We start from the raw sequence: 24362 nt of genomic DNA, 5'->3' as shown, positions 1-24362 counted from the left end.
ATTACAGCTCAGGAGGCAGTTGAAGGATGAAACTGAGCGTGTGCGACCATCTCAGTGAGCAGGACAAAGAAATAAGAAAAAAATAAACAGCAGATTGCGCTATATAGATAGATTTTACTGAATATCTGATTGGCTATGCTAAATTTTTAATTACATGCAATAAAAAAAACTATTCAGATTCAGGTGATAGTTTGAAGACAGTAGAATATTTTGTGGGACAACCCCTTTAATTAAAAATGTTTACAGCTACAATGCAGACCTAAGTGTCTCCATGGTTACAGACCACAAACAAACCCTGTGTAGTCTGATCCTGCAGCCATGAATACTTCACTTCCTCTGCCTCCTATTATCAGGATCAGACTACACATTGGTTTGTTTGTAGTCTGTAACCATGGAGACACATAGGTCTGCATAGGAGCTGTATACATGAAACACTAAGAGATCTTGGTAGGAATATACAGTAGTGGTTACCATCAGACGGAATACAGATGACAAAATTTATATTTGCAACATTTTATTGCAAAAAAAATCCTCAGTTCGATAATGGAAAATAAATATAGTTACAAATATACATCAATCCTGTAACATGATGCATTCAAGTACAAGGGGGGAGAAGAAGACGTCATATTTACAGAATCCCCATTCTTCTAATGTTACAAATACAATTACAACCTCACATATGAAACAATACATCCTAGAAGATGTTATTTAAAGGGCCAATACATCTGAAGTCCGCAGCTTATAACACTACAGCTGCGTTATAAAGGTCTCTGCATTGGTACAGGTCAGGAGTCATCCCATTGACGTACCCAACAGTCACTGCCTTGTCATGGCTGATTAAAGGAAACCATAGAAAAACTTAAAGTATACCGTCCCTTTAAGTCTACATATGTAGAAATGGCCTGAAGTCCCAGTGATCTCTGGGTGCTGAGGTTGAGAGCAGCTTAAATCCAATACTTCTCTCCATTCGGTTCTAGTATTTGTCATGGAAGGTCCTGTAACATCCGTGTAGAGTACAATCACACCTACGTCGATGGATCTCTCAGGACTCGGACATGATGCTCTGTGTGGCCGTGTGAACCATGGTCATTCCCTCCGACCGCAACTGCGGTAAGATGTTGATCATGCAGATGAGGAGAAGAAAGATCACGACAAGGTCGTCAATGATGCTGAGGACGCCGCAGAGGGGATCGGGGATGACGACGAATGGTGAAGACAAACACATGATGGCGCCAAACAGGCACACGACTATCCTGAGACAGAAGATCCACACAAGTCCACCCATGGTGAAGATCCTCCTTAGAGCCAGGTGTAAAAGTGATGGCAGGTCATATAGGTAGTCAGTGAGCTGCAAGAAAAAGGACAAGAGATAAAATGAGCCTCAATGAGTCTACTACATCCAGGACTGTGTCATGTTTACCACCATGTGGAACGTCCGTATTACGTGTGGCATAAATAGCATGAATATATAATAAGCAGAATCTACAGGGGAATAGATTTTGCTTAAAATCTCCAGGCAAATGCACAGTCATACAGAGGCCCAGTAGGTATAGGGGCCCATTCTCACCTTAAAAGCTGCTACTAATGTCTTGATTGCATGTAATGGACTGAACAGTTAAATTTTCTAATTTTACAATCACTTAAAGGGGTCCTCTCACATCAGCAAATGGCATTTATCATGTAGAGAAAGTTAATACAAGTATTATGTATGGTGATTCTCCATATTGCTTCCTTTGCTGGCTGGATTCAGTTTTCCATCACATTATACACTGCTCGTTTCCATGGTTACAGACCACCCTGCATTCCATCAGTGGTGGTGGTGCTTGTACACTATAGGAAAGAACGTCAGCCTCTCTGGTGGCCGGGACCGAGGGAGCGCACATAGGCCGGCGCTTTTTCTCTATAATGTGCAAGCACGACCACCGCTGATGGATTGCAGTGTTGTTGTAACCATGGAAACGATCAGTGTATAATGTGATGGAAAACGGAATCCAGCCAGCAAAGGAGGCAATATGGAGAATCACCATACATTAGGAAGGGCCCACATAATAAATGCTATTGGCTGAAGTGAGAAACCCTTTGAGGGATTGTAAGGAAGACATAAGGGGGAGCTCTACACTGAGTTTTTGAGAGCAAGGGCCTTTATAATACTCTGGCACAGGGGCGCTCTGCTGTGTGTATTCACCTCTGACAGATATTGGGGGTCATTTATTAACCTGAAATACGCCTATATTAGGAGTATTTCAGGCGTAGATTGCGGCGCAGCGGTTAGTCTTAGCGACTTCACCCTGTTCATGTCAGGTCTAAAAAAAGTGGGCCAGGAAGGGACAGGCCGGGGGGCCCGTCTCATTCATCATTTTCTAAGCGTAGGAAATGGTTTAAATGTAAGACAGTTCGGAAGCTGAAGCTACATTTAGAAGTGGTGCTGGATGCGCTGAAGTTATAACTTTGGCGATCCACTGCCAGTGATGGGGCTTTATTAAGACCGGCATCTAAGACTACATTATAACATGATCAGTGTGAGAGGCAGTGTTATTACTATACATGTAGGATTGTTACATTGTATACAGTGTTGTATTGCATGTAGGATTGTTACATTGTATACAGTGTTGTATTGTATGCAGAATTTTTACACTGCATGCCGTGTTGTTACATTGTACACAGTGTCGTTACATTGTATACTGTGTCATTATATTGTACACCGTATCGTTACATTGTACGCAGTGTTGTTACATTGTATACTGGGTAATTATATTGTACACAGCGTTTTTACATTGTATACTGGGTAACTATATTGTACACAGTGTTGTTACGTTGTATACTGGGTAACTATATTGTACACAGTGTTGTTACATTGTATACTGGGTAACTATATTGTACACAGTGTTGTTACGTTGTATACTGGGTAACTATATTGTACACAGTTTTGTTACGTTGTATACTGGGTAACTATATTGTACACAGTGTTGTTACGTTGTATACTGGGTAACTATATTGTACGCAGTGTTGTTACGTTGTATACTGGGTAACTATATTGTACACAGTGTTGTTACGTTGTATACTGGGTAACTATATTGTACACAGTGTTGCTGGTCCAGGAGCTCTGCTATGTGGCCGCCTTTCAGAATTTGCATATTGTGCAGTCAGACATTTCCTGGTCTATGTCGCAGGTGCTGCTTTACAACAGCTTAAAGGTCACTTTCAACGAGAAGCGTCAATCTCTTTAGACATCCTGACCAGACCCCTAATATCTGAGAAGCCACTGATCCACAAGAGCTGACTGTGGCCCTCACCATCTTAGCTGCAGAATGATATAGACTGATGATGAATAATCTTTTATACAGATCCCATACAGTGTTCCTGGCATTGGTTTTCTTCACCTTATATGCAAATAGATCCAAAACTCTGTGCAGATTAATCTCATGATATATCGGTATAGGGGACAGATCACCTGCTTCTCTTTACACAACCATTGTTAATTAATAAAACTCTAGCTGCCTGCAGTCGACACTAGGGGGAGCTCACAGCCTACAAATCTGTACAGCTCATATTGAACCCAATGGTAGATCCATCTCCAGGAAACTTCTGAGCTCCCCCTAGAGGTGGCTGCAGGCAGATAGAATTTTATCCTGTACAGACAGAGAAATTGTTAACTGGACAATTTAAATACACAATTGCAGCAAAATGTAACTTTACTTTCAAGCCAATTTAAAGGTTGTTGAATGTGTGTAACGAGAGTTCACATCACCGTTTTGTGTTCCGTTACACCTTTCAATTATTATTTTTTTTCAAAATAATGGAAAAGAACGGCTCAGTCTCAAATGGCATTCATTTCAATGGTGGAGAAAAAGTGTCTGTATTTTTCCGTTAGAGCCCTTTCCGTCATTTATAACGGAAACAAAAATCTTGTCTACAAGACTTCTTTTCCGTTTCAAATAACGGATCCATGACGGAAATAGCTAAAACGGGTGTCAAATGTGCATAACGGATGCACAGGATCCATTTTTGTGATCCATCAGAAGAACAGAAACACAATGGTGATGTGAACGCCCCCTAACCTGTTAAGTGTCAAGTTAACATGTGCTACATCTGTAACTCTGTGCAGAGATTTGCACCCCTGTAATAGTATCTTATGCAATTTTTCTGCAAAGAACGTTAAATGAATTTACATAAAAACATGGACATCATTTAATGATATACAGTGTGTATGGAGTCGTATACTCACAGGTCGCGGTTTTCCGGAGAAGCGATTGTTGTATCGTCTGATGTCTTGTATGACGGCTCTGCTTGTCTGACTGTGCTGCTGAGCATCACAAATATCACTGTGGAGCATGTGCACCTATAGGAGGAAGGCAGCGACGTCCTGTTAGAACAGGTGCTGAGTGCGGTGCACAATGCAGGGTGGTCTCTGATTTTAGTCTATGGTCTATGGTGGGCCTGGGCAGAAAGTGGAGCCCTATTCCATATTTAGGAAGGTGGGAAATCTGAATCACAAATGGATTCTGTACGGTTTAGAACCGGAGTAGAGCATAAGGATGTTTATAGGAGGGGGCGCTGCGTCATGCAGATATACTACTCTTGGGGGGAAATTCATTAAGTAAAGTGGTCCAGAAATCTGGCTCAAATTGCATCAAAAAAAGACATTGTGCTAGATTTGTGATGTGGGTTCTAGACACTTTTCACCTTATCATTGAGCACTTCTGCTGACCTCATTATTAATCAAAAATGCACTGTATTTTATATCTTTACTGCTATTAAAATGCCTTTGATCTGACACAGGACGTTAAAGGGGCCTAATTCTTAAATGTTCGGGATTATCAACTGGATACATACATAGATACATAGAAACTACATATTGGATATTAGGTGAACATAACCTTAGAGAAGCGATGCCCAACCTGTGTTCCTCCAGCTATTGCCAAAAAAAATCATGCCCGAACAACCTACAGCTGTCAGAGCATGCTGGGAGTTGTAGTTTTGCAACAGATAGAGTGCAGCAGGTTCGGTATCCCTGTCTTAGGCCCCTTTCACACGGGCGAGTATTCCGTGCGGATGCGATGCGTGAGTTGAACGCATTGCACCCGCACTGAATTCCGACCCATTCATTTCTATGGGGCTGAGCACACGAGCGGTGATTTTCAAGCATCACTTGTGCGTTGCGTGAAAATCGCAGCATGCTCTATATTCTGAATGGGGTTGCGTGAAAATTGCAAGCATCCGCAAGCAAGTGCGGTTGCGGTGCGATTTTCACGCACGGTTGCTAGGAGACAATCGGGATGGAGACCCGATCATTATTATTTCCCCTTTGAAAATGGTTATAAGGGAAAATAATAGCATTCTGAATACAGAATGCATAGTACAATAGCGCTGGAGGGGTTAAAAAAAAATAATAATAATTTAACTCACCTTAATCCACTTGATCGCGCAGCCCGGCATCTCTTCTGTCTTTATCTTAGCTGTGTGCAGGAACAGGACCTGTGGTGACGTCACTCCGGTCATCACATGGTCCGTCACATGATCTTTTACCATGGTGATGGATCATGTGATGACCGGAGTGACGTCACCACAGGTCCTGTTACTGCACAGCTAAGATGAAGACAGAAGGAGATGCCGGGCTTCGCGATCAAGTGGATTAAGGTGAGTTAAATTATTTTTTATTTTTTTTAACCCCTCCAGCGCTGTTTTACTATGCATTCTGTATTCAGAATGCTATTATTTTCCCTTATAACCATGTTATAAGGGAAAATAATACAATCTACAGAACACCGATCCCAAGCCCGAACTTCTGGTTTGGGTGCCAAACATGCGCGATCTTTCTCACGCGAGTTCAAAACGCATTACAATGTTTTGCACTCGCGCAAAAAAATTGTGCGTGTTCCCGCAACGCACCCGCACCTTTTCCCGCAACGCCCGTGTGAAAGAGGCCTTAGAGGATCTCAAATAAGTCAGCCCAATAAAAATACTAACACCAAATGGGTTTTTAAATAATAGATTGTGTCTACTACTTATTTTGCAGTTGTGTGCTGGATTATCAGACGTTCTACACTATTGGATACTCTTATTTTACAGGAATTTTACTGTAAGTTCAACATCATTGACTTAAGCGATACCTTTTGTCTGCAGAGGGGACAACTGATGGCTCCCAACCAAGGGTCGTGGTTCCAGTACTCAATGAGACAGGGACCTAATGGATAAGGAATAATAGAGATCAATTCACAACTCCTGGAACTTTTAAAATTACAACGAAAAAACTAAAAATAAATCATGCATTCACATTGATGCTCTGCCTTCAACGTCACTGGTCCTTATGTTTGCAGGGAGTACAGATCCCTAATTTATCACCAAAATTGAAATCTGGTCAGGACATGATGGGAGTTATGGTTTCACAATAGCTGGGGAGCCACAGATTGTAGTGCATCCAAGGCAGGGTGCTGAATCTTCTTAAAGAGACCAGTCCTGTGTGGAGACTTATTGGCAATGCTCCATGGAAAACGAATATGCAAAGAGTCTGTATCACGTGGCCACAGTTACTAAATATGGATGATTACGCCCAGTATTATATGCGATGGTGGTAAATGAACCGGCAGAATCTGTGCAAAATGTATCGGATGAGTAATGTCAATGTAGTCATGTACATTTTTCCAAAACTGGACTACCCCTTTAAGTTGTTCACTGGCCAGTGGATATGGAAGAATCTCTGCAGAATTTTAAGGGTTAATGCATACGGCACCCCCTCCCCCACAGTGCAGGTGCCTGCATGTATCACTGAGAGCTGTCCTGATAATTGCACTGAACACATGAATACATATTTGTGCTCGGGGTTTCCGGTCGGTTTCCTGGACATATGTTTTAGGATGAATGTGAAAATGAAAGGGCAGCTGAGCAGGAATTAGAACAAATTGCTTCAGACGTTTCCTGCTCACAATTTGTGACAGTTTTTGAAGGTATACAATGACTTATTCACTTGGCCGAGTGCCCGTCCCTGTCATGGGCAGCATGGCATTGTTTGTTGTAACGAGGCGGCGGTGCGCCAGACCCCGGGCATTTCCTGAGGATGGCGGTCCAGCTGGCTCCGGCATCGAGCAGGCAAATAAAAATAAAAAACCCCATTTTATGAACTCTCTCTGAAGCCACTTCCTTCAGTGCCCAGGCTGTGCGGATCTATCCCGTATACACGGTGTCTATAGAAATAGCCCTAAGAGCTAGCAATCAGTTACCGAACACATGACCAGGACAATTATTATGTTCTTTCACAACAAAACCAAAATGTTGTGTAATAATGTAATAAAAGATTTGAAAGAAACATTGCTGATGCTACACCTCATAGTGCGCTTATTATACAGCTGTCACACCGGGGCACAGGCAGCAAAGGGTTAAAAGGGATCTGATCCTATAAATACATCCAATTAAACATAAGAAGCAACTTTGTAACCGGCCTCTACTATATTATCTATCTACCTGTCGATCTATATCACGTATCTCGACATATGCTATTCGGGCTCCTTTAAAAAAAACACGGGTACACAGATACTTATATTTCAAATCGCCCATCATTTTCAAGATCTGTGTTTGCTGTCAGTGAATGGAAACATTCTAAATGTTCTCCTGAAGCTTTTTCCTGTCTCCGCTCATCCTCTCAGACACTTTATCCTGCAAGTGCACAGTAAGGCCTCATGCACACGGCCGTTGATTTGGTCCGCACACGAGCCGCAGTTTTGGCGGCTCGGACGCGGACCCATTCACTTCAACGGGGCCACAAAAGATGCGGACAGCACTCCGTGTGCTGTCCGCATCCGTTGCTCTGTTCCGTGGCCCCGCAAAAAAAACCTAACATGTCCTATTCTTGCCCGCGCTTTGCGGACAAGAATAGGCAGTTATATTAAAGGCTGTCCGTGCCGTTCCGCAAATTGCGGAACGCACACGGACGCCATCCGCGATTTGCGGACCACAAAACACACAACGGTCGTGTGCATGTAGCCTAATCCAAAGTGCCTATCATGCAGTTCTGCCTACTGAACAGCAGGGGGCGTCGATAAGACTTGTCTCATCAAACCAGCACAATTTGCTGCAGTGTTGTCAAAATATAGCAGAGGGTTTAAAAATAGTCATTGAATCAAAGGCAGTGAAGACTTTTTAAGCCGCTACCAGACTTTTTTTTTTTTAGGTCAGGAATCATTGGGTGCAGTGCCCTACACCATGGGATTCAGGTGATGCAATGTGTAACTAAACTGACCAGATAAGTCTTTAACCTTTCCATTGCTGGAGGCTGGTGCAGCAGAGAAGTTCACTGACTCATCGTTACATGGCACTGCTGTCACTTCCACTGTCATTGATAGGACTGTAGTTCTGGGCCCTTCATCATCACATTCGGTTACAAGACACAATGACCTTAACCTGCTGCTTGTAAATGATCACAGCCAGAAGATCAGAACAGAGCGACATCGCTCCCTGATGTCAGGGATTTCTAAACAAAATGCCAGCAGTGACCTCCTCCACTGAAAGCCATGATCAGCACCGGAGCACCTGTAATGTAGTAAGGGCTTTGCAGTTGCTGTACATAGTTATAATCTGTATAGAAAACTGTGTACATCCTGTATTACACTCCAGAGCTGCACTCACTATTCTGCTGGTGCACTCACTGTGTACATACATTACTTATCCTGTACTGATCCTGAGTTACATCCTGTATTATACTCCAGAGCTGCACTCACTATTCTGCTGGTGCAGTCACTGTGTACATACATTACTTATCCTGTACTGATCCTGAGTTACATCCTGTATTATACTCCAGAGCTGCACTCACTATTCTGCTGGTGCAGTTACTGTGTACATACATTACATTACTTATCCTGTACTGATCCTGAGTTACATCCTGTATTACACTCCAGAGCTGCACTCACTATTCTGCTGGTGCAGTCACTGTGTACATACATTACATTACTTATCCTGTACTGATCCTGAGTTACATCCTGTATTATACTCCAGAGCTGCACTCACTATTCTGCTGGTGCAGTCACTGTGTACATACATTACATTTCTTATCCTGTACTGATCCTGAGTTACATCCTGTATTATACTCCAGAGCTGTACTCACTATTCTGCTGGTGCAGTCACTGTGTACATACATTACTTATCCTGTACTGATCCTGAGTTACATCCTGTATTATCCTCCAGAGCTGCACTCACTATTCTGCTGGTAGAGTCACTGTGTACATACATTACTTATCCTGTACTGATCCTGAGTTTTACAGCAAGACACGGAGGCTCCTATTGCTATCTCCTTCTTTACTGTCACCACACAGCAGCAAAGAAAAAACTTTACATAACATGACGTAACCATAGTAACATCTCCCTCCCCTCATAGTCCATATAATAGACGGCTCCTCCTATAGATCCTCCTCTTTCTTTGCTGCTGCCACCAAGATAAGTACTCATTTTGGCAGCTCCTGTGTTTAGATTTTATATCTTATATATAGCTTATATATGTGATTATATTACTGTGTATTGTCACTTGCTGTTATTTCACGCTTCTGCTAGCGTGTTTCTTGCTGTTCATTGCCTGGGACTTTGCTCCCTGTGCTCATATCATTTTCATTTTATTAAGGTTATTAGGCCTGTTTTACCTAGTCCTCCCCCTCTGGCCCTATAGGTGCCGATTATTGCGGTTTATCATTGTACCCCATTATATTATTCCTTTGCAGGTTCCGTTCCTACCCCATCGGCGCTGCGTTCCCGCGCTCACCTCAGTCTTTTCCTATGGCCGCGTGATCTCGCGAGATCTCGGCGGCCATATTGGTACTCCTTGGGCCGTCTCCCGCTGTTCTCGCGGGATTTCGGCGGCCATTTTAGTTTTCTCTGTTTGTTCCCGCCGATTCTCGCGGGATCTCGGCGGCACTTCCTGGTTCTCCGCTTCCGTCCTAGGATCCAGTCGCCGGCTCCGGCGCTCCTGCACATCGGGTGACTAACCCTGTTTCAGTACCTATTCTGCTTGCCCTGCAATATAACAAATATATCCGGCCTATTAAGCCCTCATTTAGCCCCACCATTAGAGCAGTGTAACCTAGTGCCACCATCAGTCAGTTATACAGGGAGACCGTCCTGGTTCCTATCATGCCTCGATCCGAGCCTACCCATGAGGCCTCTACACCCTCCTCCCCTGATAGGGATGCCCATATTGGAGTTGACACTCAGGCAGTAGCGCTGCAGCGCTCTGTCACGGCCGCAATTACTGCTGCAATGGACTCCATGTCCTCTGTGCTGTCTCAGACGATAGCACAGGCTCTGTCTGGTCACCCTGTTTCAGGGTCTGTGCAGCCTGCGGTCCCCACAGCTCAGCAACCTCCTATGAATAGTCCTGTGTCACAGGTACAATTGACTGGTGCGCCTCCGGCCACCCTTGAACACGCGCATAGATCGCGTAAGAGAGCCTTTCCGCGCCAGGCAGAACGGGCGCGGCCTTGGAAATGCGCTAGAGCGCAACAATTGAGTGATTCTGACGCCGATATTGGGTCAGATGAGGAGGCCTTTGCTGATACAAATGCTGAGTCTGAGGATGAAACGCATGCGGGGCCCAGTTCCCCCCTCTGCCCCACTCCTTCCACTTCTCAAGTGAAGGATTCCTCTGCGAGGGCCACTCCGGCTTCCTCCCTTGTTGACCATTTGGGAGAGCCCATGTTTGACCCTAACGCCCTCCACCATCCCAGATCGGCGGAGTGGCTGCCGACGGACCATGTTGGTAAATACCTGGAACATTGGGTCCGCCGCCCCCTTAGCAAGGAGGCGAGAAATAAGATGAAGGCTGAATGCCCTAGGCCCATTGTGCCTAATAAGGTTTGTGACACCCCTGTGGTAGATCCCAAGGTCACACAATTCCTTGCCAAGTCCGGCTGGAATCCCCGTAAGGGGTTAGACTCAGCTCTGCGCAGCTGTCAGGACAAGCTCCTAGATGTGTTTGGTCCTCTAACCAAACTGTTTGAGATGGCTGAGAATGCCAGATCAGATGGGTCCCCTATTGACCCTGAGGAAATGAGAGGCTGGATCCAGCGGGCAATCTGCATTGCTGGCAACGCCAATTCCTCTCTAGCAATAGAGAGAAGGAAGGCAATTTTATTTAAAATTGACCCGAAACTGGCCAACCTGGCCCTTACCGAATCAGGCGCAGATGCTCAGGGTCATCTCTTTGGAGACTCCTTTATAAAGGATTTAAGCCGGTTCGTGGGAGCTTTCACTGCCCTAGATAAGGCCCAATCTTCAATTAGGAGAGTATTCCAGGGACGGGTCTCCACCAGGGCCGGCAGTATTAGGGGCCGTCTGTCCGGCCGTTCCAATTTTCAAACCCGCAACGCGGGCAGAGGCTCCTTTCATCAACGCCCCGCCTTCCAGGAACAGAGGTTTCCATCCCCGTTCTTCCCGGCCAGAGGTGGACAATGGCGTGGCAGACCCTACAGAGGAAATCAGTCCTCAAGACGACATTTCGGTAAGTCCTCCCCCGATGGGGGCTTCTTTGGAGCATTGCATAGGGGGCAGACTCCTGCATTTTTCCCCTGCTTGGGCGGCAATAACATCCGACCCTTGGATTTTATCCACTGTAGAAGGCTTCCACGTGGAGCTCGTGGCTTCGCCAGACCAGATTCCAACCCCTCCCACCTCCCTGCTGTCTCGCCCCGACGCCGCGCTGGTAGACCTAGAACTCTCTTCCCTCTACCACAAGCGGGCGATCGAGAGGGCACCACCAGGCATGTCAGGTGTCATCAGCTCTATCTTTCTGGTCCAGAAGAAAGGGGGTCAGATGCGCCCTGTTATCAATTTACGGGCTCTGAATGCGATCGTCCGCTATCGCCACTTCAAGATGGAGGGCATCCATCTACTCCGAGATCTCCTCATGACGGGCGATTGGTTTGTAAAACTAGACCTCAAGGACGCTTACTTAACAGTACCTGTGTCCGCCCCATCCAGGGACTTACTGCGTTTCCTGTGGAGGGGAGAAATCTGGAGGTTCTCTTGCCTCCCTTTCGGCCTTTCCTCAGCGCCATGGTGCTTCACAAAACTTATGCGACCAGTGGTGGCCTGGCTCCGCAGTCGTGGGGTACGCCTCATAATATACCTGGACGACATTCTTGTCATGCACCAGTCAGCCTCGACTCTGTTGATACATCTCAGCTGGACGACGGACCTTCTATCCCGTCTAGGTTTTCTAGTCAACCACGAGAAGTCATGCTTAGAACCATCGCAGAGGATGGAGTTTTTGGGGTTTACCGTGGATTCGGTTTCCGAATCCCTCTCGCTTCCCGCAACGAAGCTGCGTTCCATACGCAAGGAACTCAGACATGCCCTGTCTATTCCTCGGCTGTCCCTACGCCATTTGGCCAGGATCATAGGTCTTCTTGCCTCTTCGATCCAAGCAGTGTTTCCGGCCCCATTGCACTACAGGGCCCTGCAGCGCTTGAAGATAGCGCATCTCCGCTCTGGCGCTGCGTTCGCAGACACTCTGATCCTGGACCCGGAATCTCGGGAAGAGATCGCTTGGTGGATCGACAACCTGGAAGCTTGGAACGGCAAAGCGATATTCGGTTTACATCCCGATTTCACTGTCGAGTCGGACGCCAGCCTTCACGGTTGGGGTGCCCACTGCAACGGGATCTCCACGGGTGGCCGGTGGTCCACAGAAGAGGCGCGACTTCATATCAACGCGTTGGAACTTCTTGCCGGTTCCTTTGCCATTCGGAGTTTCACCAACGGGATGGCTCGGGCGTGCATTCGTTTGAGGATGGACAATGTGTCTGCAGTGCGATACATCAACCGGTTGGGAGGTACGCGCTCGGCTACCTTGGCTCGGTTAGCGAAAGATTTCTGGGCCTTTTGTCTCTCCAGGGATGTCATGGTTCAAGCGGAATTCCTCCCGGGACTCCACAACAGTCGGGCGGATTGGGGCTCTCGATACCTTACGGACAGCAGCGATTGGATGCTAGCGCCAGAAACATTTTCAGAGTTATCCAGGAATTGGGGTCCTTTTGCGATAGACCTATTTGCCTCACGTCTGAACACCCAGCTTCCACGGTTTTTCAGCTGGCGCCCGGATCCGGCGGCAGAGGCAGTGGACGCGTTCCTGCAACCCTGGTCCGGTCCGCTGATGTATGCATTCCCGCCATTTGCTATGATCCCGAGGATGATGTTACATGTTCGTCGTCATCTGGCCGAATTGGTAGTGGTGGTTCCCTTCTGGGGGACTCAGGCTTGGTTTCCGTCACTACTGGGTCTCCTGATAGATGTGCCGTTTCTTCTCCCGAATCGGATGGATCTCCTCCAGGACCCTCGAGGTTTACACCACCCGCTCCTGTTGGACGGATCCCTACGTCTGATAGCCTGCCGGATCTCAGGACGCCTGGAGAAATCGGTAATATTTCAGAGGCAACTAGACGCCTTTTGGACAACGCATGGGCTCCCGGCACCAGAAAATCTTATCGGGCAGCCTGGCGATCTTGGTCTAGTTGGTGCGTGGAACGGGACTTGGATCCCGTTTCGGCCCCTGTGACCCATCTTTTAGATTTTCTTACCTCTCTTTTCGAAGCGGGTAAAGCTTATCGCACAATTAATTTGTTCAGATCCGCTATTTCGTCTACGCATCAGGGTTTTGATGGTGTCCCTGCGGGACAGCACCCTTCCGTATCGCGTTTGCTTCGCGGTTCCCGCATGTCTCGTCCTCCCCGTCCTCGCTTTACCACGACTTGGGACGTTTCTTTGGTTTTGTCCTTTTTATCCAACTGGCCAGGTAACCCGGATCTCACCTTACGGCAGTTGTCGGCTAAGTTAGTGGTTCTTTTTTGCCTGATATCCTGTAAGCGGGTCTCTGATGTTCGGGCGCTTGATCATGACGCCAGATCATTTACTCCGGAAGGGGTCACCTTCAATATATCCAGACGTACTAAGACCAACATTAGGTCGGTTTCTTACCCATCGTTTCCAGCCTCACCGGTTCTTTGTCCGGTGGCTTGTTTGAAGGAGTATGAATCTCGGACGCGTGCTTACCGGTTGTCTTCGGTTCCTCAGCTTTTCTTGTCCATTCGGCATCCATTTGGTCCTGTCTCCAGCCCTACTTTGGCGCGTTGGATGAAGTGGATTATGTCGTTAGCAGGAATTGATACTTCCATATTTACAGCTCATTCCGCTAGAGGCGCATCAGCTACCGCCTTGGCTGTTTCGGGGGCACGATTGGAGGATATTCTACGTCTTGCGGACTGGTCTTCGGCATCGACATTCAGGGAGTATTATTTTAGACCGCCTCCACATTTGTTTTCTGCTGTGATTGCTCAACTTTAAACTTAGCAATAGGAGCCTCCGTGTCTTGCTGTAAAACTAGGTGATTTTCCTAGTCTTTGACGGAAAGTCATGGTTTTATTAAAGACACGGAGGCGAGTATTGCCCACCCGGGGATTCCCTCCCTTACAATGTATTTACTGTGGTTTTTACTCTGATTTGCATGCTTTGTCTGCATAGTCGGTTTAAGATATTTATTATGGCAGGATCGCGTATGACTAGCGATGTATTCTTCTGCCCATTGCTTAATTTGTTTATCACTTTCAGGAGGAAGTTGATTCGCTACGGGCTTCAATTGCTCTGCTCCAGTTATAGCCATGTTGGCTTTCAAGGAAGAAGGGTTCCAGTGATCTCAGCTGATGGTGTTCGTTCGGAGGTTCCGGTGGTTCCGTGCTGGTCGTTTTCCCGATTCAAGGTTCCGGTTTCGTGTTCGGTGGTTCCGGTCATGGTGTCAGGCTCGTAAAGAAAGAGGAGGATCTATAGGAGGAGCCGTCTATTATATGGACTATGAGGGGAGGGAGATGTTACTATGGTTACGTCATGTTATGTAAAGTTTTTTCTTTGCTGCTGTGTGGTGACAGTAAAGAAGGAGATAGCAATACTCGCCTCCGTGTCTTTAATAAAACCATGACTTTCCGTCAAAGACTAGGAAAATCACCTAGTTACATCCTGTATTATCCTCCAGAGCTGCACTCACTATTCTGCTGGTAGAGTGACTGTGTAGATACATGACTGTCTTTTCGGATTAGGAATGTACTATAGGATGATGCAACCCTTCGTGTTGATGTTAGCACACTGACTTCACAGTCCATTTAAACGTTTGCACAGAATTTGCTCAGAACTGACATTAGTAACTGATGTTGTAATACAAGGAAGTTTCTAAATCCCTGTGTCGAGGGCATTATGGGCAGCAGGTCGTGTTTACCTACGGGACATTTACGCTGAAATAGAAGATCCCTGCTCTGATCTGTTCCTTTACATCCCTGTCAATGCCCCGTATGCCCATGTGTGCCTATACTGGGAAGAATGGGCACCACAATACTCCAGTCTGGGGCCCCTGACCTCTGAACCCCAGTGATCTCAGTGCACACTCTGTCCTCCCTTGTCTTTATAATTAAAGGGGTTTTCTGGGATTTGTATACTGATGTATCTAATCGGTGGGAGTCCGACACCCGGGACCCCTGCCGATCAGCTGTTTGAGAAGGTAGTAACGCCGCAGCCTTCACTCAGATTTTCCTAGGTCCAGTGATGACACATTCATCAATCACATGGCCTAGGAGCAGCTCAGCCCTATTCAAGTGAATGGGGCCGAGTGCAATACCAAGTGCAGCCACTATACAATGTAGGGCGCTGTGCTTGGTGAGCTGCGAGAAGGCAGCGGTGCTCACAGGACGGGAGTCCCGGGTGTTTGACCCTCACCAATCAGACATAGCTCTTTTAAGAACCTCAGAGATGATTTGCGTTCTCCATGTCACATTTTTATGAGACGCTAAGAGCCGGACGTGAGAGGCGACTGTTACTCTTCCATTAATCGCATTGTGGAGAACACATGGGTCTATCTTTGATTTGCCACGATTTCTATCCACAAAAGCAAAAAACTACCAGCTGAGGATGATCCCAGTCAGTCGCTGCCGCCCTGATGGAGCGCGGTGTTTGTTGTGACTGGTTGTCACTGCTTTGCCAGTTGTCACCTCCCTGCATGTCTCTGCAGGCGGAGGGGGTGGACAGGTCAGGGGAGCATGACCATTGGCTCAAAGACGATCTTGCACAATGTTTGTATTTTTTTTATTTTTTTTAACTTTTTGAAAGATTGCATTTTGTGTTAGCCAACTGCATGAAAAAGAGTGGAGCGCCCCCCAATGACAATTTCTTAACCTAACCCCTTTGCCACAAAGAAAGTGCTCATTGCCCATGGCCCTTCCGCTGCCCCCCTCTTGCCCCTACCAGGTGCTACCTGGCCTCATTGGTGGTGCACCCCTGCGTCGCTTAACTCCTCTGCCTCTTCTCCAGGCAAGAAAACAGTGTTGTGTTTTCATCTAGTGGCCACTAGGTGGAGCTCAGTGCAACGCGACCAATGGTAAGTACAGTATACAAATTCCTTTGCACTGAGCTCCCTCTAGTGGCCAACAGCTTTATAACAGAAGAGAAGTCAATTTAGGCAACTTTCACACTCGCGTTTTGGCTTTCCGTTTGTGAGATCCATTCAGGGCTCCAAAACGGATCAGTTTGCCCTTAATGCATTCTGAATGGATAAGGATCCGCTCAGAATGCATCAGTTTGGCTGAAAAATGTTAATTCGTCAGAGAACTGGGACATTGCTGCTTGGATTCTGCATTGCCTGGAAGTGGTTGACACACGCAGGTTTTGCTATGGGCCCCTGTGAAATCTGTGTAAGCCCCTGGCTTCCAGACACCAGAAGAAAAGGATTGGCCATGTTGAAATCCAACTGCTGACACTTGCCACTAAGAGAGAGAGAGAGTCAAGAGACCCCCATACACATGAGGAGATTTCAAATCCATTTTAGAAGGTGAAAGACCCCTAACTGTCCCTAATCCTCCAAGCGTTTAGCCCCCAAAGGGTCAAGAACCTCTCCTAATGTCTCTTTGCTGCGTCCTGGTGTCTATCCAGGTGCCACCCAAGCATCCCACAGATTGGGTGGCTTCTCCAGAAGGTGAAGGCAAGTGGTTTCAAGGAAAAAGGTAAGGAGCCTGACGCCCACAATCCGCTCCTAGGTCCCAGTGAGGGTCCCATACGGACACTGCACCCAAAACCTTGTGACAATGTTGACCTGGAGTGACTGGATTTCACTTGTACCCGTCAAGTACACCAGGATTTCAGATTAAACCCGCCTGTCACACAATGACACCACGTGTCGCACAATACTGGCCTGTGCTACAAAACTGTAATTGGCCACCAAATGGCATTTTATCATTTCTAAAAGTATTATTTTGTAGCCCAATACCCTCCCCCATACTCTGTAAATGTAAAAAGGGCCACGACCCTGAAGCAGCGGTGATTGTTTCCGTAAAAGTGAATCATTACTTTGATAGGTGACAGCATTTTTATTGATTCTGCTGTAACTAGGGGCTTGGTTTTAATTTTGCCAATAATCCTCCGTTCAGTGATGCGATAATTGCGCCACGTTAAAGTTTGTCTTTAAGCCCAGTTTAATGACAAGGGACGATGCAAATAAAGAGGTCTGACGATTTCACGAGAGCCTGACTCACCGCAGAATAAATGGCCGCAGTTGGTCTCCACTGGGGATGTCGCGGTCTGAAGACACACTGGGCAGTTCAGGTCGTTGTGGAAGCGAGACTGGCGGCTTTTATGCGACTCCTGAAAAATTCAAGAGATTTATTTATATAACTACTAACCATGAAAGCGCGGTAAACTGGAAACATGTTACTAAACACTCACTTTGTAGGCTGGTGGGGGGAATGTCTCACTGCTGTTTCTTTGGAGGCTCATCTCTGCTTTGTCCATTGCACAACACCTGAGAACAGAATAATAATTTAAAACATTGAGTATATTATAATGTGTAATAATAAAAATCTTAATAATAGATGCACATGGAGAGCAAAACTAGTGTTAGTAAGAACAGTAATAATAATAGTAAATAAGCAGCTGAAGGGCAAATACAGTAATGATTAAAATAAACTAAATAATAAACAGATGGAGAGCAAATATATCAATGATAAAAATGCTAAATAATAATAAGCAGATTGAGGGCAAATGCAGTAATGCTAAAAATATTAATATTATTATTATTATTATTATTATAAGCAGCTGGAAGACAAATACATCAATGATAAAAATACTAATTAATAACAAGAAGACGACAAAGATGAAGTTCAAATACAGAAAGGATAAAATATACTAATTAATACAAATAAAATTAATATATCGGTCAGCAGTGGGCCCCCTGATCTCTGGGGCTCCAAGTACTTGCTTGGGTTGTGTGGTTTTAAAGTTTGCCCCACTAAATAACACAAATGATGATAAATCAAAAATGATAATTATATAATAACAACAACAACAACAACAACGGTCATGCAATGGGCATGCTCACATGTCAGATTTCAACATTGCACATTGGACACATATTTAACTGCAAGATTCAGAGCTTAAAGGGAACCGGTCACCGGGATTTTGTGCATAGAGCTGAGGACATGGGTTGCTAGATGGCCGCTAGCACATCCGCAATACCCAGTCCCCATAGCTCTGTGTGCTTTTATTGTGTAAAAAAAACGATTTAATACATATGCAAATTAACCTGAGATGAGTCCAGCGTGAAGGAGCCCAGCACCGCCCCGCATCCTCCGAATCTCCTCCTTGCTCTCCGACATCAGAAAGCAAGAGCGCCGTAATCTCGCGATGCGTGAGCTAGTGCATGCGCAGTGTCCTCAGTGTTCCTTCCCTGTGCTGGCATCAGCCTCAGGGAACGAACTGCGCATGCGCTAGCTGACTAGCTGCGAGATTACAGCGCTCTAGCTTTCTGACGTCGGGGAGCAAGGAGGAGATTCTGAGGATGCGGGGCGATGCTGGGCTCCTTCTGCTGGACTCATCTCAGGTTAATTAGCATATGTATCAAATCGTTTTTTTTACACAATAAAAGCACACAGAGCTATGGGGACTGGATATTACAGATGTGCTAGCGGCCATCTAGCAACCCATGTCCTCAGCTCTATACCCAAAATCCTGGTGACAGGTTCCCTTTAAATACAAGTATTTGTGGCGCAAATATGCCCAAATTTCGTGCACCATGGATTAGCCCCATTGTCATTCAATGCGGATAAACAGGGTTGGGATTCAGATTTTTAACAACAGGTTCCCTACTCAGCGGCGTCACGACACGTTTACATATACATACACCATATATACCGTATGCAACACACATACACATAAATACACCATATACATGGTACACATACATACGGTAAATACACTATATATACTCCACACACACATACCGCCCAACTAAGGAGCTACACTATCAATGGTCCTGATGAAGGTTCGTTATGGGGCCCTATGGCGGTAGTAGTGAAAAGAATAAAAAAGTGATACTACATAAGCAGATGAAGACAAAATATAATTGTAACAATAAAATCAACAATAGTAAAAATGTATAAATTCAAACATTGCCAACAAAAACGTGTGTCTACGGCTCTGCCATTATGCGCTGTGGTTTTGCGGAGACGCAGCACTGTGACTGCACTCATTATATGACTACGTTATATTCTAATATTTGTCATTTTTTCCGTTTCATTTGGGCCCGGTTCTCACATGTGACGTTCTATATGTACATACAGTTGCTATGTGCGCTTCTGTATGTTACGTGCTTCCTGTCATATAACGCACTGTTTCCAGCCATCGGTCGCCATCATCTACTTTGCATCCACGTCACAGACGCCTCTTGGGCCTGTACTATGGACGCCATCACTAGGGAGTGCTGCTGCGGTTCAAAGGGCTGTGTATACACAGATAGAAGAAAAATGTGAGATAAAAGAAGAAAACTCCGTGACCTACACTGAGATAAAACCGGAGCACGGTGCAGTTTACAAACACTGCTGCCCTCGTGCAGCCTCAGCCAAGGTGCAGAATGGCAGGTTAACTGCTTCCTCACTGTACTATGGCCTCCTCCCTTATCCGATAGGGACTTACAGCAGTGCTCATCCTGAGCTATCTGGTTCATCAACATATTCACAGCTCTATAGCAACTAAAAAGTCAGGTTGGTGAGATAGAGCAGGAAGGATTGTATCTATACATTTCTGCCCCACATTGCATTTATGAACCAGGGAGCACAGGCTGAACAGAGAGGGTCGAGGAAAGTGTTTTTGAGGTTCATACTTTGGAGCACAGATTCCTTTCATCTGCAATTGGACAGTTCAGATGATCAGGTTATCAAATATTCTGGATTACTAGACATTCAAAAAATTAATTATAAGAGGGGGGGGGGGGTATGGCAAAATAAAAACAGGTGCCGGTATTATAAAAATTTCCAGATCTTGAAATTACATATTTATATTTGCATTATATTATATTATTGCATTGTACTGATACATTACACTCTGTATTATACTTCGTAGTAGTATCCGCAATTCTGCAGGCTTCAGAGCATAAATCTCCACGCTTTCTTTGCTTGTTCAGTGTCTGCACAGAGATTGTTCTGCATCCTGAAAAGTGTTATCTGTATCTGTACACCAGACACTGAACATAGGGAAAACTAAATAAGATAAAGGAGCTCAAGTATAAAAATGAGATGACTCTGCTTCTCTTTTCCCAGTCTATACAGCAAAGCTGACAAGTTCTATGGTCATCTGATTGGAGAAAACTATATTATGTGGAATAAACTAAAAGACCCCCTGCAGTACAGGAGCTTAGCTAAGCTGTTAGTCGGATGTGCTTACACAAGTATAATACCTTAAACAGGATCAGGATAATGTAATGTATGTGACTGCACCAGCAGAATAGTGAGTGCAGCTCTGGAGTATAATACAGGATGTAACTCAGGATCAGTGCAGGATAAGTAATGTATGTACACAGTGACTGCACCAGCAGAATAGTGAGTGCAGCTCTGGAGTATAATACAGGATGTAACTCAGGATCAGTACAGGATAAGTAATGTATGTACACAGTGACTGCACCAGCAGAATAGTGAGTGCAGCTCTGGAGTATAATACAGGATGTAACTCAGGATCAGTGCAGGATAAGTAATGTATGTACACAGTGACTGCACCAGCAGAATAGTGAGTGCAGCTCTGGAGTATAATACAGGATGTAACTCAGGATAAGTAATGTATGTACACAGTGACTGCACCAGCAGAATAGTGAGTGCAGCTCTGGAGTGTAATACAGGATGTAACTCAGGATCAGTACAGGATAAGTAATGTATGTACACAGTGACTGCACCAGCAGAATAGTGAGTGCAGCTCTGGAGTATAATAAAGGATGTAATTCAGGATGAGTACAGGATATGTAATGTAATGTATGTACACAGTGACTGCACCAGCAGAATAGTGAGTGCCGCTCTGGAGTATAATACAGGATGTAACTCAGGATCAGTACAGGAGAAGTAATGTATGTACACAGTGACTGCACCAGCAGAATAGTGAGTGCAGCTCTGGAGTATAATACAGATGTAACTCAGTATCAGTACAGGATAAGTAATGTACTGTATGTACACAGTGACTCCACCAGCAGAACAGCGAGTGCAGCTCTGGAGTATAATACAGGATGTAACTCAGGATCAGTACAGTATAAGTAATGTATGTACACAGTCACTGCACCAGCAGAATAGTGAGTGCAGCTCTGGAGTATAATACAGGATGTAACTCAAGAACAGTACAGGATAAGTAATGTGTGTACACAGTGACTCCACCAGCAGAATAGTGAGTGCAGCTCTGGAGTATAATGTATGATGAAATTCAGGATCAGCAGAAGATAAGTAATGTTGTATATTTAGAGACATAACTTTTTATGTAGAATAATTCTATATATAATCTGTGTTGAAAGTGAATATACACATTCCTATAAGGACATAGAACCTGCACAGATGTCCCCTGGACATGACTTGTAGGTGCTGCTGACAGCTGTTCCTTTGCTCTATGTATACAGAATGCAGGGAAACCATGTGGTCAGAACTTGACTCCTGGTCTCCATGTTATTATCACCTGTAATTAATTGTCTGCGATGCGTCACTTCCCACTAGTGGCCGAGCGTTTTCTGCAGATTGTTATGATAATGGGAAATGATGCAGAACTAAACTGATAGCATGCAGGGCAATAACAATCCGGATCCAGCCATGCTTCATGTTTCTTCCGCTCAGTCCTCTCTGCTAATAATATGGAGCTTTCATCAGTGGAGTCCTCCACTATTACAACATACAGAGCTTTCATGTTACAGTGTCAACACTGCCGGGGCCATTGGAGGGCTTATAATTATCCAGTAGTATTCTTCTTTTGGTTATTTAGCTATTATAGCAGTCATTTAATGGGGGTCCTACTACTGTTAAAAACAGAGATTTCATTTAAACCTTTTTGACCATTTAAAAGTATCATGTAAAATCTTATATATGTAGAATTTGTTTCGCTGTTTCTTTTATTAGACTCTGTGTAAAGATGATATAGAACAGGGATCAGCAACCTGCGGCCCTCCAGCTGCTGTGCAACTACAACTCCAAGCATGCACGCTTTCTTGTAACTCCCATAGAAGTGAAAGGAGGATTCTGGGAGTTGTAGTTTCAGAACAGCTGGAGTGCCGGAGGTTGCTGATCCCTGGTATAGAAGATAGATAGACAGACAGATAGACAAACTAATGAGATAGATGATAGATAACGCTACTGATAATGAGATAGATAGATAGATAGATAGATAGATAGATAGACTATCTATCTATCATTAGATAGAAATCTGGAGAAAACCTATTTTTCCGGACACCAGGAGTCAGTAGGAACTTCAGTAATCATAACACTAAATAATAACAATAACACTATAATAATAATAGACATCTTTATATCTGGATTTCAGACTTTTTCAGCTTCGGATCCTCTTACCTGGACTGGACGGGGCTGCAGAAGGTGTGTGGGAGCATGCTGGTATCGCTGGAGGTTTCGCTCGCACGTCTTCGCTGGGCACCAGCTGACAGCGCACTGTTGTAAGTCGGAGTCAGTGCACACAGACCTGCAAGTCACGCAGTTAATGATTAACCCGGTGTCAAGGTTTTTATAATAAGACAGAATCCACAGCGGCCATGCTATGAAATTCATGTGACACCAGAAGGCACGAAATACAAGAGGTCCTATTTACTAACATTGGCGACGGCTGCGGCAATCCAATAGGTCATCTGAATGCAGTGTGGGCTCTGTTCACACTGCAATCAAGGCGTACACTATTGAATGGAGCTGCCAAATGTATTTACTAAACATATGTTACTGCAAGCCTATAGAGTTGCCTATGGCTGCTATATAAACTTCTTCATATAAGGTTTACTGCTTAAAAGAGTTTTTTCAGGACTTAACAATTGATGACCAGTCCTCAGGATAGGTGATCAGTATCAGATCTGTGAGGGTCTGACTCCCGACACCCCTGCCAATCAGCAATTTGAAGAGGCCACAAGCGCTGCGGCCTCTTCATCCTATATCCAGTACAGCGCCATACATGGTATAGTGGCTGTACTTGGTATTGCAGATCAATCCCATTCACCTGACCAATAAAAAAAAAAAAAAAATGTTCAAAATAATTATAAATATTATTATTAAGAATAACAAAATATTTATATTCATTCTGATGTGTGGGTGCAGCTTTATCCATAAATCTTGCCAGAATATTTTGGCAACCAGAAACAAAATTCCTTCAGTGATGTGATTGCACTCGTCCTAACAAACATTAACCCGGTCACGTTCTTGTCACAAGTATTTTGGTCATATGACTGAGGAGCGAGCGAGCTGCCAAGCTCAGGGATACGTGGTTTAGCAAGTTAGCAAATATTTCTGGTAAGTCTTGCAGGTGCAGAATACGGTGTCTCATCGAGCCGGAAATCCAGTATTTCCACATCATCCTATCCTGTGAAGGCTAGCCTCCGGCACTCCGGCTGTAGTAAAACTACAACTCCCAAGATGTGCACTTGCTTGGCTATTCTCAGAATTTCATACAAAATGAATGGAGAATGATGGGAGTCGTAGTTTCTCCACAGCTGGAGTGTCGGAGGTTAGCCATCGCTGTTTATGCTCTCCACTTCATGTTCCATCCTCTGGTGCCTCCATGGGGCATCGTATTCCCTGACAGCTCAAGAATACCGCCAGACCGGAGGCACACCGCAGGCCCACGGCACACCATATGGCCTCTTTCACACTACCGGTTTTTTTTTCCGTTTTGCGGTCCGTTTTTTGCGTTCCGTATACGGAACCATTCATTTCAATGGTTCCGCAAAAAAAACGGAATGTGTTCCGTATGCATTCCGTTTCCGTATTTCCGTTTTTCCGTTCCGTTGAAAGATAGAACATGTCCTATATTTGGCCGCAAATCACGTTCCGTGGCTCCATTAAAGTCTA

General features: G+C 45.1%; 1 protein-coding gene across 1 annotated transcript; it reads right to left on the bottom strand.

The window, feature by feature from the left end:
- Positions 1-358: 358 nt before the first annotated feature.
- On the bottom strand, positions 359-22969 carry LOC120978654 (E3 ubiquitin-protein ligase RNF170-like). The gene is made up of 6 exons (XM_040406917.1): positions 22866-22969; positions 17731-17806; positions 17541-17649; positions 6111-6184; positions 4226-4339; positions 359-1348 (listed from the first exon to the last, which is right to left on the bottom strand). The coding sequence occupies exons 1-6, from the start codon at positions 22901-22903 to the stop codon at positions 1043-1045; spliced, it is 717 nt and encodes a 238-aa protein (XP_040262851.1). The 5' UTR covers positions 22904-22969; the 3' UTR covers positions 359-1042.
- Positions 22970-24362: the final 1393 nt, after the last annotated feature.

This window comes from Bufo bufo, chromosome 9 (assembly GCF_905171765.1).
Source record: "Bufo bufo chromosome 9, aBufBuf1.1, whole genome shotgun sequence".
Classification (NCBI taxonomy): Eukaryota; Metazoa; Chordata; class Amphibia; order Anura; family Bufonidae; genus Bufo; species Bufo bufo.
The sequence above is the reverse complement of the archived record's forward strand: the minus strand, read 5'-3'. Positions and strand labels throughout refer to the sequence as shown.